Genomic DNA, 17560 nt, shown 5'->3' with positions numbered 1-17560 from the left:
GCAGCAGCTGCCAAAAAAGCCAACACAGTTCTAGGCTGCATCAACAGAGGGATAGAATCAAGATCACGTGAAGTGTTAATACCACTTTATAATGCCTTGGTAAGGCCACACTTGGAATACTGCATTCAGTTCTGGTCGCCACGATGTAAAAAAGATGTGGAGACTCTAGAAAGAGTGCAGAGAAGAGCAACAAAGATGATTAGGGGACTGGAGACTAAAACATATGAAGAACGGTTGCAGGAACTGGATATGTCTAGCTTAAGAGAAAGAAGGACTAGGGGAGACATGATAGCAGTGTTCCAATATCTCAGGGGTTGCCACAAAGAAGAGGGAGTCAAGCTATTCTACAAGGCACCTGTGGACAGAACAAGAAGCAATGGGTGGAAACTAATCAAGGAGAGAAGCAACTTAGAACTGAGGAGAAACTTCCTGACAGTTAGAACAATTAATCGGTGGAACAGCTTGCCTCCAGAAGTTGTGAATGCCCCAACACTGGAAGTCTTTAAGAAGATGTTGGATAGCCATTTGTCTGGAACGGTATAGGGTTTCCTGCCTAGGCAGGGGGTTGGACTAGAAGACCTCCAAGGTCCCTTCCAACTCTACTATTGTATTATTGTATTAATGAAAAATAATTAAAATAGTGTGGGGTATTCAGTAGAATAGAGGTGAGATCTTCTATTTAATCCAGTAACCACATCCGGGATGACATGCTACTATCTGGGCATCAGGCCAATAGGCAGAGCTAGGTTTTAAGGCCTTTACGGAAGGCTAAGAGGTTGGAGACATGTAACTCTAGAGGGAGGAAGCCATGGCAGAAAAGGCTCTTCTCCTGGATCCTGCCAGCTGAAATTCCTTGACCGATATGATCCACTACATGCCCCTTCTGCCAGTGCAAATGGTGCACGGCGATCTCATTGGAAGGAGATCCTTCTTCAATTAAGCTGGACCCAGGCTATTTCTTTTGATAGACAAAGATAGAGAAACATGTGTACTGATATGAATGGCTTACTCATATACAAGGCATTTTTCCAAGGATGAATGAACTTGCAAAAACCATGTTTAGATGGATGTTAAATCATTGAGCATGTTTTGAATATGAGCCAAGGTAGTTTTAAGAACAGTCCTTCCTTCTGGGCAGAGAAATAAAGTAAATCCTTTAGCTCAGGCATCTCAAACTATGGCCTGCGGACAGGATATAGCCCGCCAATGCAACGTATCTGGCCCATGGAGTGGTGGGATGAAAAGTAGCTGTCAGATTGTAAAGTAGTGCTTTAAAAGTCTTTAAAATGCTTTAAAACAGCCTTTTAGATGTTTTTCACAGCCATGTGATCCAGGGCCAGTGGGTGAGTAGGGGAGGGGGTGGTGGCGGCTGGTAAAGCAGCTGCCAGCTTGTAAAGTAGTGCTTTAAAAGTCCTTAAAGGTCTTTAAAAACACTTTAAAAACAGCCTTTCAGATGTTTTTTACAGTCATGCGATCCAGGGCCGGTAGGTGAGTAGGGAAGGGGCTGCTTTTAAAGTAGCGCTTTAAAAGTGGGTGGGTGAACATCAATGGTATCAACTCACTAGCCAAGCGAAAACAAACAATAACAAGACTCATAGACAGAATATGGATATTATCTGCCTACAGGAGGTCCATATCAAAGAAAAATATGGTAATATTCTAGAATGTCCCAAATTAGAAAAGCTGCATTTGGCATTAGCACAAAATAAGAAAAGAGGGATTGAGGTATACATAAAAGATTGGTTAAATTCGAGGAAAATATTCAGTGATAGAGAAGGCAGATTTTTAATGAGGGAAATAACAACAAATCAAAAAAGAATTCTGCTACTGATAATCTACGCTCCAAATATAAATAAAAAAGAATTCTATAACAAATTACACAAGAAAATAATTGAATCAGATTGGGAAAATGTCTGTATAATAGGTGATTTTAATGCGATGGCAGACAACAAAAAAGATTATAAGAATACAAAAAAGAATAAAAAGAAAAGATGCCAATTACTGAGGATCTTCTTTGAAATGGTGCAAGAATTAAATTTAAGGGATGCCTGGAGACAGCTAAATCCAAGGAAAAAACAGTATCCCATATATTTCAGAGTATAAGACGCACCGGAGTATAAGACGCACCAAGATTTTGAAGAGGCAAATTTTTAAAAAAGTTTTTGCACTCTGCAGACCTCCGAAAACCGGCCCGGTTTTTTTTTTTTTTGGAAAAATGGAACTGTTTTCCCCCCCCCAAAAAAGGGCATGACTAGACTTTAGGAGGCTTGTAGAGTGCTCCTGTTGGTGGGGAGGTGGGGCAAAAATGAGCAAAAAATGAGCTATGCATGTCTTTTTTTTGTCAAAAAAGGGCACTCATAGCTTTTAGGAGTGCTCCTTGGGGTGGGGGCAAAATTGAGCCAAAACCAGCCTATTTTTCGCTCATTTCTGTCCTCCCCAGCCCCCAGGAGCACTCTGAAAGCCCCCTAAAGGCTATGCACTGCCATTTTGGTGAAATGGTTAGGGTTTTGGGAGGCAGAAAATGCTATATTCAGTGTATAAGATGCACCCAGATTTTCAGCCTCTTTTTTGAGGGAAAAAGGTGCATCTTATACTCCGAAAAATATGGTACTCCCCCCCCCCCTTCTCACAATTCATGGTTGTGAATAGATATGGCATGGATGAACCCAGAATTGATTAATAACATAGAAGATATCGAGATTTTGCCAAATACGTGGGCAGACCACAATTCACTAATGGTAAAATGGAAAGGTCAGAGGAAAAAATTCAGATGGACGCTAAATCAGATAATTATAAAAGAAAAAGCATATATACAAATGATGGATGAGGAATTAGATATTTTTTCAAAGAAAATAAGAAAGATCAAACAACACTACAAAACTTATGGGATACCACAAAAGTCTATGTGCAGGGTATAACAATACCATATACGGCAAGGAGAAATAAGGAAAAAAGGAAACAGCAAACACTATTATAGGAGTAACTTAAAGAATTGGAGACTGCGTTGTAGAAAGAACCGCAAAATACTAAAATCAAAGAAGAGAGAGATTTGGTGAAACATAAAATCCATTTAACATGAAAGAAGAAATGATACGGAATATAAAAATGGCAAAACAAAACTATTTTGAAACAGCAAATAAACCAGATAGATGGTTGGCCCACAAATTGAAGAAAGAAAAAATAAAAAAGTTAATACAGCAAAAAGTTTTTGAGCAAGCAAATAAACCAGGAAGGTGGCTATCTTATAGATTGAGAAAAGAAAGAGAAAAAAGATTAATATATCAACTCCAAGAGGAAACGGGTGAATTACAACACACAATGGAAGGAAAAAAAAGATTGTACATAAATATTTCGAGAAGTTATATAAGGGGGAACAAATAGATGACAAACAAATACAAGAATATTTAAACAGAGAAGAACCCCCAGTAATACCGGAAGAGGTGAAAGAAATGCTAACAAAACAAATAACAAAAATTGAACTGAAACAGGCAATTCAAAAACAGAAAAATAATAAAACACCAGGCCCAGATGGATTCCCAGCAGAATGGTACAAAACGATAAACGATCTGAATGAATCAATAGAACCCCTAATGCTGGAGATGTATAACGAAACATTGACGAAACGAAAAATACCGAACACATGGAGGGAAGCATACATTACATTAATATATAAAGAAGATACAGACCAAAACCAAATTCAAAATTACAGGCCAATCTTGTTGCTGAACGCGGACTATAAAATATTTGCAACAATAATAGCGGAGAGACTAAAAAAATTACTAAATGACTACATACACCCAGATCAAAATGGATTTCTCCCAACAAGACAAATTAGAAACAATACCAGAATAATAGCTAATATCTTGGAGTATTATGAGGTGCATACAGAGAAACAAGTGGCACTTGTATTCCTGGATGCACAGAAGGCATTCAATAATTTAAATTGGCAATACATGAAACAACAAATTAAAAATATGAATTTAGGAAATAAATTTGAAAGATTAATAGAAACAATATACTCCACCCAAAAGGCAAACATACTATTGAATGGGGAAAATACAGAGTCCTTTGAAATAACGAAAGGAGTAAGACAGGGCTGCCCACTATCACCTCTGCTTTTTATTTTGATGCTAGAAAGCCTTCTGATACGAATTAGAAAAAAACAGGAAATAAGAGGAACCAAAATTAAAAATGAAGAATACAAAATACAGGCCTTTGCAGATGACTTAGTATTTATTATAGAAGATCCATTAGAAACAGGGAACAGGTTAATGCAAGAACTAGAAAAATATGGAGATGTGGCAGGACTAAAAATTAATAGAGAAAAGACCAAAATAATAACCAAAAATTTGAAGGAAGAACAGAACAAAGAATTAGAAAAAACAATAGGACTCCAGGTAGTAAAGAAAGTCAAATATTTAGGAATATGGCTAACTGCAAAGTGCTCAACCATAAAAGAAAATAATTACACAAAATTAGTGCAACAAATAAAAAAAGACTTAGAACTATGGGGGAAATTACAACTATCATTACTAGGGAAAATAGCAACTATAAAAATGAACATACTACCAAGAGTCCTATATCTATTTCAAACGATCCCCATAAAATTAGAGAAAAAATTCTTTACCGAACTGAACAAAATAATACTAAAATTCATCTGGCAAGGGAAAAAAGGTAGGATAAAACTGAAAGCATTACAGGACGATAGAAGCAGAGGTGGTATGGGGCTACCTGACTGGGAACTCTACTATAATGCAGCAGCACTAATTTGGATTAAAGATTGGATAAATTTAAAAAACAAAAGAATATTAGCAATAGAAGGCCATGACCTGCAAACAGGATGGCACTTTTTCTTATGAGAAGAGAGTAAAAAGAAGCAAAAATATTTCCATACACATTACATTAGAGAAGCATTGATTCAGGTCTGGAACAAAATTAAAGCAAAACACTATATGAAAATACCGGCATGGCTTTCCACCATGGAAGCCATGACACACCCCAGTACGCTAGATCTATCAAAAATGGTTAGGTATAGTGAAATTTTAGATAACCAGGGGAATCTGAAAACAAACCAAGAACTAAAAGAGAACAATATCAATATAGATTGGTGGCCATACCTCCAATTACAATCAAGATACAAAAAAGATATAAAAGAATATGGAATATATACAGAACTGCAACAAATAGACAAAATCTTAATTGGCCCAGAAAACAAATTTATAACGAAAATGTATAAATATTTGCTAGAAATAAACTTAGATGAAGAAATAGTTAAAGGCTGTATGATAGCATGGGCCAAAAATTTTGGTTATAATATAGATCTAGCGGATTGGGAAAAAATTTGGAATATAAATTATAAATTAACAAGATCAGCAACACTGAAAGAAAATATATACAAAACGTTTTATCGTTGGCACCTACCACCAACAAGATTGGCAAAAATGTACCCAACACTGAAACCGACCTGTTGGAAATGTAAAAAAGAACAAGGGACCTACTACCACATGTGGTGGACCTGCCCGGAATCGCAAAAATATTGGAAAAGAATCTGGAAGTGGGCACAAGAAATTACGGGGGAACAAATAAAGTATAAACCCGAAACCTTCTTACTAGGAATAATTAAAGGGAACTATACAAAAAAAATTAAATATCTACTAACACATATATTAACCACAGCTAGAATTGCCTTTGCCCAATGCTGAAAGCAAAATAATACACCGCCAGATGAATTAGTGATAAAAAAAAACCTTGGATTGTGCAGAGATGGACAAATTAACCCTAAAATTAAAGGACAAAGAATAGGAATACTACGAAATTTGGAATAAGTGGTATGAATGGTTGGAAAATAAGAAAAACAATTAAGCCAAAAACAATATACATAAATAAACATAGAACTGTATATAAAAGTAGGTAAATATGTAAAATATCATAAAAATGTATAGATAAGATGACATAATGATTGTAATATATGGTAAAGAGAGGAAAACATACATAGATACGACGATGTAACATTGTACAAACTGTTGATATAAAGATTGTAATATGTGATGAAAAGACAAAAACAATAAAAAAATATTACAAAAAAAAAGAAAAAATCAAAAAGTTAATACAGCAATTACAGAACAATCATGGGGATTTGTTCCATAAGACAGAAAAGAAAAAAGTATAATCCAAAACTTTTTTCAAACTCTATACAGTCAGGAAAACATATCAGAAAAAGAAATCCAAAATTATTTGCAAGAGAGAAACCTACCAAGTATTTCAGAGGAAGCTAGAGAAATGCTAAATGAAAAAATTACTCTAACACAGATGAAGGAGGCAATTAAGAAACAAAAATAATAATAAATCACCACAGAGATATATAAAAAATTCCAAGAAACTTTTGAGGAAATCATGTTCAAATTGTACAATGAGGTATTAGAACAAGCAAAAATGCCAAATTCATGGACTGAACTGAGGCATTTATAACATTAATCCCAAAAGAAGAAACAGGCAATCAATTGATCCAATATTATAAGCCAATCTTGCTGCTAAATGTTGGCTATAAAATATTTACAATGATTATTGTGGAAAGACTCAAAAATATTAAATAAAAGTATTCCTTTGGACCAAAACTGATTCCTACTCAAAAGACAATTAGGAAACAATACTAGAATTATAATGAATGTATTAGAATACTATGAAGCACATCCAGAAAAACAATTAGCATTAGTATTGGTAGATGCGCAGAAAGTTTTTGATAATTTAAACTGGCAATTTCTTATTGCACAATTAACTATTGTGAAATGTGGAGAATTTTTTTTTAGAATGATTAAGGCAATATATTCAAACCAGACAGCTAAAATAATGGTGAATGGAGAACTAACAGAGAAAATCACTATAAATAAAGGGGTCAGACAAGGATGCCCACTATCTCCTCTTCTATTATCCTCTCATTTGAGGTTTTACTAACACAGATTAGGGAAAAAGAGGAAATAAAAGGGTTAAAAATTAAAAAAGGAAGAGTATAAAACACAGGCGTTTGCGGATGACCTGGTCTTTATAATAGAAGACCCCCTTGAAACAGGGAAAATATTAATTCAGGATGTAGAGGAATTTGGTAAAGTTGCAGGCTTAAAAATAAACAAAAATAAAACGAAGATAATTACTAAAAATCTCACACAACAGCAAAATGAGGAATTAGAGAGAGTATTGGAAATACAAATAGTTAAAAAGGTAAAATATCTTGGAATCTGGCTAATGGCTAAATGTTCCACTATAAAAGAAGACAATTATTCAAAATTACTACAACAAATACAAAAAGACTTTGAAAATTGGGCTAAATTACAACTATCTCTGATTAGAAGAATTGTGACCAATAAAATGAATATCCCATCAAAATTTTTATTTTTATTCCAAACTGTACCAGTAAAATTAGGGAATTTTTTTTAATGGAACTAAATAAAATAATTTGAAAATTCATTTGGCTGGGAAAAAAAGCTAGGATAAAATTAAAACTACTACAAGACTCTAGAATCAAAGGAGGATTCGGCCTCCCAGATTGGGAACTTCACTACCAGGCAGTAGCGGTAACATGGCTCAAAGAATGGATAGTACTACAAAATAAAAGAATATTGACTATTGAGGGCTATGATTTACAGCTGGGCTGCCATGCCTTTATTTGGGAGGGAGAGATAAAGCCTAATAAATATTTCCAGAGACATCAGGTAAGAGAGGCCTTATTAAAGATTTGGATGAAAATCAAAAGAAACTTATACACAAAAATTCCTAGATGGATATCAACCATGGAAGCAATGATTTACCCCAATGTAATAGATTTGAACAGGATATTGACATATAAGGAGTTATTGGATGGGCAAGGAAAACTTAAAACAAATCAGGAGTTAAAATTACAGGGAATTGAAATAGGCTGATGGCCGTATCTACAGATTCAAACAAGATATAAAAAAGGTTGTAGAACAGTACGGATTTCAAAATGAACAACAAGAATTGGACAAAATAGTAACAGGAACAGAAGAAAAAAATGATTACAAGAACATACAATTGCCTTTTAAAATTCAAAATGGAGGAGGAAACTGTGAAGGAAACAATGATAATTTGGACTAAAATCTTCGGGTACAATATTGAATTGGAGCACCGGGAAAAATTATGGGGAAAAATATAAATTGACAATGTTGGCATCATACAAGGAAAACATCTACAAAATGTTTTATAGGTGACATTTACCCTGGGCGAGATTGGCCAAAATGTTCCCAAATAGACCTCCAAACTGTAATCACCAGCAGGGGGCCTTCTATCATATGTGATGGTCATGTCCGAAAGCCAAAGAATTCTGGTCAAAACTCCAAAAATGGTTGGAAGAAGTAAGAGAACAAAAAATTGATATGAAGCCTGAGCTGTTTCTTGTAGGAAGAATAAAAATAAATATTAGTAAGGATATCCAATATATAATGCTTCATATAATTATTGCAGCCTGTATCTCAATTGCCCAAAGTTGGAAACATAAAACTATTCCCTCAAATGCAGAGATCATAAAAAAGGTGCTAGAATGCACCGAAATGGACAAACTAACAATGGAACTAAGAGATAGAGAGGAAACAGAGTACTATAAGATATGGAACAGGTGGTGAAACACTGCCCCTTCACCAAAATGGCTGTGCATAGCTTTTAGGAGGCTTTCAGAGTGCTCCTGGGGGCTGAGGAGGACAGAAATGAGCCAAAAATAGGCTGTTTTTTGCTCAGTTTTGCCCCCCCCCCAGCCTCCAGGAGCACTCTATAAGCCTCCTAAAGGCTATCCATGCCCTTTTTAAAAACAAAAAATGGGCCATTTTTTGCTTGTTTTTGCCCCCCCTCCCCAGGAGCACCTTACAAGCGTCCTAAGGCTATTTGTGCCCTTTTTTTGAAAAATAAATGGGCCCGTTTTCATGAAAAACTGGCCATTTTTGGGTGTTTGCAGAGTGTAAAAACTTTTTTAAAAAATTTACTTCTTCAAAACGTTGGTGTGTCGGAGATCACTTCTTGTTCCTGCTGGCGACGGACGTGCTGTCTGCCGCTCGTCTCCTTGGTTGGCTCCGTAGGGAGCACAGAAGGCCTTGGAGGGGTCTCCTGCCGAAGGACAGTTCACTGAATCCCCCTGGACTTGGTGGCAGCCAACGGGGGTGTTTTCAGCCTCGCCCAGGAGCCGAGGAATGGAGGGGGGGGGCATGGTACAGCTTCGGGCTGTCCGCCCTTTTGCCGAATGGATTCCAGGAGGAAGGAGTTAATCTAGGAGTGGCTGAATGCTGGTGGAGGGGGACCCATCCCGATCTCCTTAATAGTCCTTAAAGGATAAGCAGCAGACTACTGTAAGTTTGTGTTCAACTTATTTGAAACCGAAGATTAGAGTGGTGTGGTTTTTTTACACCCCCCCCTCGGACAAAACGGCATTTAAACTATCTCTCTCTACATCAGAATGGAGAAAAAACAAAGGCTGACTTGCCACTTGAATTAACTATGGGAGAAAGATCGAAATCACAGTTGCAAGAGGGGATTGCTGAGCTGTTTTCTTAAAGAATGGAAACTTTTGCTCTTCTCCCTGCGAAAGGAGGAGTCAAGATGGCTTCTCCCCCCATCTTTGTGTTTGTACTTATAAATGAAGTCTGCCTTTTGAAACCACCTTCGGGAAAAAAAATCTCTGGTATCGTCTTAAAACCTCCCCTGAAGGTGCTCTGGACTTCTCCTATTGCGTGGTCTTCCTGGATTTTGATTATTTGACTTTCCCCTTTTTGGGGTATCTCCGTGCCTTGGAACAGTGAAGGAGAACTAACTTCTCACTTTCGGTTTTGCCTGCCACCTTGGATCGGCCTGGCTGCACGCTCCGCTGACGCCATTTTCTTTGTAAAAGACTTATCATCTCTGAATTCAGACAAATGGGACCTAAAAAGCCACCAACGGGCAAGTCATTCTCGGCTCCTGCCTCTGCAACCTCCAGTCCAAGCATGCAGCAGACTAAAATTACCTCATTGTTACAAAAAGAAGGGGCTGGAGAGAGCTCAAAAGAATTATCTGTCAACCAAATGTTTCAGGAAATTATGAGGGGTCAAAATGAGCTGAAGAAGGAGGTGGCAGATCTCAAAGACAAACTCAGAGGGGTACAACATCATATTACAGAAAATAAACAGAGAATTGTGATGTTGGAGGAGGGGACAGCTAGGCTGGAAAAGAGGTTAAGGCAGCCCGGAAGGGAAATTTAGAATTGGATAACCTTATGGCAAAAATAGAACTTGAAAGAATGTCCTTTTTTCTCCAATTCCAGAACCTACCAGAAACAGAGAATGAAAACCTTAAAGATATTATGAGTACAATTTTAGCAGAATATATCAAGACAAATAAAGAACAGTTGTGGTGGGATATGGATCTGGTGTATAGAATTAATTCAGCATATGCTAGAACCCATAACGTTCCAAGGGAGGTACATGTTAAATTTCTTAGGAGGACCACGAGGGATGAGGTGCTAGGGGCCCAAAGGGAGGGACCATTAAAATATCAAGATAAAGAAATTACCATTCTTAAGCAAATTCCCCCCCCCCCCCAAAAAAAATAGAGAGAAAGAAGGAGGAAGTATTCCTCCTTATCAAAGAAATTATACAATAAAGGAGTTTGGTTTAGATGGTTATTGCCAGAGGGAATGCTGATTTTCTGGGAGGGAAACAGAATTAGAATTAACACAGTGGAAGAGGCTGAAGCCTTCACTAAAAAACATTTTTCTCTCCTAGAGGATGAAAATAAGGGAGGTGGTGAAAAATGCAGCAATGTACAAGACTATGGGGGAGGGGGAGGCGTGGCTCCACCTGTGGACGGGGAGGAGGGAGCAATATCGAAAAGGCTCAGATCACAAAAATAAATGTATTTGAAATACTATTGTAATTGTTGATATACTAAAAAGTGACAAAGAACGAGATGATTGAAGACATGATTGATATAATGTAAGAATTCTGTTTATGCTTATCTTTTAAACGTTGTTTTCAAAATTGAAAAAATTGTGAGATTTGGAGGGATTTCTACCACTAGCACGGGAGCTGCCAAATTTTTTTATGTACCTTTGTACCCTTTCCCCATAAATGTTTTAAAAAACCAATAAAATCTTTTTTTTAAAAAAAATCCTTGGTGTGTCATACTCCGGTGCGTCTGAAAAATACAGTATTTTTTTTAAAAGTGGGTGGGTAGATGGATGACATGTCTCCACATTTCCTAGCTTTTGAATTAACACTAATTCAAATGCAACCACAGTATAATGCCTGAAGGAGAATTCATCCACTGCTTTGATTCTTCCCATATATAAAGTATACCAAATTAGTTGCGGAACAATTTTGGTAGATATTCATGTGTGTATATACACATAGTGTGGCAAAAAGCAAATCAGTTTGTGAAATCTCCTCCAGGCTTAAAATACCTTTAGACCTGTAATCCCAAATAAGCAGGCCCATACTTCCCATTGAATTAGTAGTATATGTTGGTTAAAATTGTTCTTCATTTTAAATATTGCATTATCTCATGATTTTTTGCACAGAAATGAAGATATGGGCAGTGTTCATAGAAGTTTGTTCATTTTTTTCAAACTATAGTTAGATCCCCAACAATCTGAGGGACCATTATCCATCCTCAATTCACCATTGGAGTGTGTGTGTGTGTGTGTGTGTGTGTGTGTGTTGATTCTTGGCTTCTTCTGCCTGCTTCCAATGTCTCTCAATGCCCATCTTGGGGCTTTTAGTTGCAGTCTTAATTGGTGCAGTTCTCAGTCTGGTTTATTGTGTGGTTATCTGAAACATATGATCAGGAGCTATTTTGAAGGAAATTGTGTTTTTTTTTTTAATGGCTTATTTTAAGGAGCCTGAAGCTGCTGTTGTAATGAAGTTAGGCAAGTAGCAAGAAAGTTTGCGCTGTTTCCTTTGGGGGGGAGGTCCTCAGTAAATAGATTCCTTGGGTTGAACAAGTACAGCAAGGGCAAAGGCAAAATGGACTGCTAAATTGGCCATGCCCACCCAGACATATGACCATCTAGCCATGCCCACCCAGCTGGTCCGGCCCCCAACAGTGTGAGGGACTATGAATCGACCCCCTGTTCAAAAAGTTTGAGGACTTCTGCCTTAGCTCAATGGACCTTGCATGGTTAAAAACGTATAAGGAATATCAAACACATATTAAAGTTTTGGCAGTGTGAAAATATTATGTATAGTGTGCCTGTGAAAAAGCAAAGACATTTTGGGCACAAATTCATACAAAGATACAAGATTATTATATGCACAAAAATGAAAGAGTAAGGAAATGCCCGTAGTTAAAAAAATGGATTATTGATGGAACTTGCGGAAATGGCAAAGCTAACAGTTTGATCAAGGAAAAAAAGATAAATACTTTTTTGTTGAAGGACTAGAAAACCTATATGTACTTTTTTCAACAAAGGCTGAATTGTGATTTATGGATTTGGGAACCAAAAAGGGCTAAAAGAAAGGGCATTACTAAGTAAGAAAAAAAAAAGCGGAGGAGAAACAGTAAGATGATAATTTCATATAGAAAGAAGGAGAGAAATCATAATTCTATTCCTCCTCCTCCATTTGGTTGTTTAAACTTTTATTGTAGTTAAAATTCTAATAATAAATAACTTCACCAAATAAGGAAGAGGCATGAAGGTTTATTCATGTTAAACATTGATTCTGGGTCTTATGCTGATCGCATTGCTACCTGTAGTTGCAAGATAATTAGGGGCAGTTTTGCATAGTTCCTAAAGTTCAGGAAAGTGTATAATAGCAAGTAATCCTGGAGAGTAAAGAGATTCCTCATGGAATTCAAGTAGAGTCCAGTCCATAAATAATTTCTGGGCCAACCCTTCTTACTCCATGTGGACCATCAGCAGTAAGAGTGCTTGTGACTCACTAAGAAAGAGCTTGAATCAAAATCATCATCTCCTTTTTCTCCTTTTTTTGTTGGGGCAGGAATGAAGAATGGATCATGTAAGTATTTCCATACACCCCAACCTATTTTCAAAATATCTGCTATAGGGAACAGAAATATCCATTTTTTAATTTAAGCAGTGTTTTTCCTTTACAACTGATATTGCTGCTCAGCAATCATATTTGTGTATCAGTCCTAATCTTCTTCTCTTTCAAAAGTGTTTTGGATTAAATTGTACATATTACAGAAGAACTGAATCTCATCTCAGGGTACCTTTGCTGAAATGAATATTAGGTAAATGATTCCACATTTGCAACAGAAGCATGAAAGCCTACCACTACAAACCTATACCTAAGTGTATGCCCCATATTATTGAATAGGAGATTATTTCTAAATAAACGAGTTTCTTTGATTACTGCATAACTGCCACTTTGGCTTGCATTTTATTAAGTTTTGAATATCATTTATTTATAAACTTTCTGTTTTTACCCTTTGGCAAATGTTCCCTAAGAAGAAACCACTTATAATTTAAACTTGGAGTTGGGGATAGCCAGTAAAGTAACAGAAGCCAAGGACAAGACCAATTTCTTTACAAACGGATAACTAGACTGCAACACAACAGATTCTTTTCCAACCCTGGAAAGGTGACATCCTGCACCATGGCCTGAAGACAGCAGCAGGTAAGCTTAGGGAAAGGAAGTAAACCGTATATTTGCAAAGAAATACAATCCTGTCCTTAACGCATTAACTCAGTTCATGAATTTTTCATCACACTTTTTGCACGACCTAAGATTCAGACTGAGTGGACCAAACACAGGTCTTCTCTGTTGAACTTTTCAGATTTGGGAAGTGCTTATAGGATCTATGACATTTGTGTATTGATTTTTTTAAAATTAAAACTATTTGGGAAAAAATGATAAGACCAGAGTTAAGATCCAGATTTGGGGTCTGAAAGGATAAGTAAGAGGGGGCCCTTTGCAGAGTCAACAGTTTTCTACAGCTTGTAGAAATTGTCATACAAATATACAATATGTCATGGTGGTAAGGCTAATGCAGGATGCTTCAAATCACTCCTTGCTTCACTTCATATATTTTACAGAGTGAGAGCATCCCTCAGTTTGACTCCACTGTAGATTTTTTTTTTAATGGAAGAATAAATATTGAGTTGATTCCATAGCATTTGTCCTTCCAAGGTTCTACAGGCCAGGAACCACCCACATTTGTACCCCTAAACTCCGTGACGCAATGATTTTTAGCTTCAATTCAGGTCATAGAAATTGTGATTTATCACTCTCACATTATCACACATTTATCACTTCAAAACCGTGAAATGATTATGATGCGCTTTCTTGAAATATACTGTATGGTAAATGTATACCATAGATGACCCCCGTTAAGGCATCCACCTGGTATCCAATTTCATGGGTCTATGAAGCTTAAGGCAATAATTATAAGTGGGTGAAGCCTGACTCATTATGGCCTCATGTGTCCATGAATATTTGTCACCAGTTTTCTCTGGTTTTTTTATTGCACTCCAGTCCAGTCTCAAGCTCAGTGATTTTTCAGATGTCTCCTATCCAAATACTATCAGAATCTGCTTATCTTATGTTCTCAGTCCAACCCAGACTGAGCCTGAGCTATGTTTTCAGAATATATTTCTCTCTTATTACTCTTCAGAATTGTTCTAATTAGGAAACATATTTAACTAAGACCGAAGAGTTGATCAGACTGGAATATTGATCTAGATTGGAGTTTTACTTTCTTGTATTGATCAATAGATCTACAGTTTTACTGAACAACTTAGAATATTTTACCCAGATCCAAAGTAAACCCTAAATTAAACATGTATTATATTATATGCATCTATTGCACTCACTACTTTCTTTAACACAGAGACATTCTCATCCCTAAAATATGAATAGCATTATCTAATAAGTACTATAAATACATATATAAAATAACTTCCTTGTGGTTTTAGGTTTTTTTTTTTGTTGGAGTATTTTATCAATGAATTAATAACAGTTTATATATAACATGCATACTTTATCTTCACTGTGAATAATGGGGAGTTTGATGGCCATATTTATTTGTAATCACTGAATATTTATTTGCAACCACTGAATAAAAAGAAAAAGATAAAGAAAATGCCCACGTCTTTTAAAGATTATCAATTATCTTAATTTCTTCTATAGTCACCTGCAAAAATTATTTATCCCCACCCCTTACAGGAGACAGAGAACACCTAATGCTACTATGGCAACAACAAATGAAACAGTGGCAGTAGTATTCATCTTAATTGGATTATCTGACCAACCCAGAGCCCAGGTTATCTTCTTTTGGCTCTTGTTGATGGTGTACCTCGTTAGTTTTGTTGGCAATGGACTCATCATTGTATTAATTATTATGGACCACCGACTTCATACTCCTATGTATTTCTTTATTTGTGTCCTCTCCTTGATAGACTTCATTCTCATCAACAATGTAGTTCCTGAAGTTCTCATCAACTGCTTCATTTACAGGCCCATTATCTCGTTCTCCAGATGTTTGTTTCAAATGTATCTTGGTCTGCTGCTTGTTTCAACAGAGTGTGTTCTCCTTGCAGTCATGGCATATGATCGCTTTGCAGCTATATGCCAACCCTTACACTACATGCAGGTCATGAGTTGGAGCTTATGCACTTTGCTGGTAGCCACATCTGTGACACTTGCTTTCGCGTTTACCTTGATCAATGGGCTTTTGCAGCCCACTGACTTCTGTGGCCATCGCGTTATCAACCATTTTGTCTGTGAGCTGCAATCTTTTGTCAAACTGGGTTGTTCCAACTCACATATCAGTGAGGTCTTGATGAATGTTTCCAGCCTCTTTCTCTTAATCCCTCCCTTTGGCTTCATAGTTGTGACATATGGCCGCATAGGCCGGGCTGTAATGCACATTCGCTCAAATCAGGGTTACAAAAAGGCCCTTTCCACTTGCAGCTCACACCTTGCTGTTGTCAGCGTCTTTTACGGGACAATCATCATAATGTACATGGTGCCGGAAAAAGAATCTGTTTCTGACAAGGGAAAGATCCTATCTATAGTCTATGGTGCTCTGACCCCTATGCTGAATCCTGTAATTTACAGCTTGAGAAACAGGGATGTGAAGGGAGCTTTTTGGAAACTGGTTGGAAAAAAGATATCAGATTAAATCTCTGCCTATTACCCAGAGGCACCTGTAGCTGGCAGTTATTCATAACTACCAGTAATTATTGTAGGTAGTAAAAATTAGCTTTCCTCCCTTATCACTGTTTCAGCCATGGAACAATAACCTACAAAGAACTCATATCTGGCTGAAAACAGTGAAATCTCCCCTCTCAAGAATCAAGAATATATCCCATTTTTGCAGTTGAGAGTGAGGTCTTCTGCCTATTTATATATAGTAGCTTGCTCTACAAGTTTTGGGAGGGATTTAGTTTCTTTCTTGGTGATTCCTTGATTAGAGCATTGTAAATCTAATAAAGTTCAGACAATACCTGTTTTGACATCTGGTGCACCATTTAAACAGTGATGTAATTACATATCTAAATATGTGTGGCAGTGAAAAAAAACCTGCAAGTTAAATATAAGGTGCTACAAGATGCAAAGAAAAAAGGAGGATTGGGTTTAGTTGATATACAACAACAAATCATTGGTTTGGATGATAAGTGTTGCTGAGAAATAGGATGTTTGTAGAGTAAGAGGTATACGACCTGGGATATGGGGGCATGGATATTTGTGATACGGCAAAGTCAAAGTTAATGTGGATTTTAAAAATTATTAGATATGCCATATTGAGAAAATGGAATACATTGAAATCCATGTTGTGCCCCAAAACATCTATGTGGCTCTCAGCACAAGAAGCATTTTAAAAATGAGAAATAATAATAAGTGAACACAAATGGCTGACTTATTGTGAGATATTAGAATTTTGTCAAGGGGAATGTAAAATAAAATAAATAAAATTCTGACCATTTGAAGTTCTGGGTGGCCTTCAAGGGCAGCCCCACGTAGAGTGCATTGCAGCAATCCAAAGGGGGAAGTGACAAATGCATGAGTTATCATGAGAGAGACCTTGCAGTTCAGGAAAGGATGCAATTGGCACACTAGATGAATCAGTGCAAAGCCCCACCCCACTAGAGGTGGTATTCAGTCAGTTCTGACAGGTTCTGAAGAATGGTAGTAGAAATTTTGAGTAGTTTGGAGAAGCAGCAAAGTCCTCCCCATCCAGACTTTTGCTCTTGACTTCTGCTCTGCAACTGAAAGATATTGTAGAACTTGAAGGGCAGGAGAACATGATTCATTTCAATGATTCAAAACAACACAAAATACCTCTATCTCTGAATTGCATAACTACTTATATAAATCAGTGCAATTCTGTGCTACTCCACTGTAGTGGATACCTTTAAAATGGATCAGAACATTGCTCGCAATCAAATTCCAAAATTTGGGATTTCAAATAGGACGCAACTGTTCAGAGGTCTCTGAGGTGGCTTTTCACGTAATGGATTGTGTTTTGTGGGGCTGAGATTTTAGCCTGAGGACCCCCAATCTCAACCTCAGAATATTGCATGTTAAAACTGTAGGTCAACAGCACAACATACACCCGGTCCAAATGA

General features: G+C 36.9%; 1 protein-coding gene across 1 annotated transcript; it reads left to right on the top strand.

Moving 5' to 3' along the window:
* Nucleotides 1-15180: 15180 nt before the first annotated feature.
* Nucleotides 15181-16113, top strand: LOC309395693 (olfactory receptor 13H1-like; the record flags this gene model as incomplete). Its single annotated transcript, XM_081960162.1, has 1 exon — nt 15181-16113. One exon carries the CDS (start codon nt 15181-15183, stop codon nt 16111-16113), a length of 933 nt encoding a protein of 310 aa, XP_081816288.1.
* Between the last annotated feature and the right edge of the window lie 1447 nt (nt 16114-17560).

Source organism: Natrix helvetica (assembly GCF_964273705.1).
Source record: "Natrix helvetica genome assembly, chromosome: 1".
NCBI classification, from domain to species: Eukaryota; Metazoa; Chordata; class Lepidosauria; order Squamata; family Natricidae; genus Natrix; species Natrix helvetica.
This window is presented reverse-complemented; position numbering and strand designations above follow the sequence as displayed.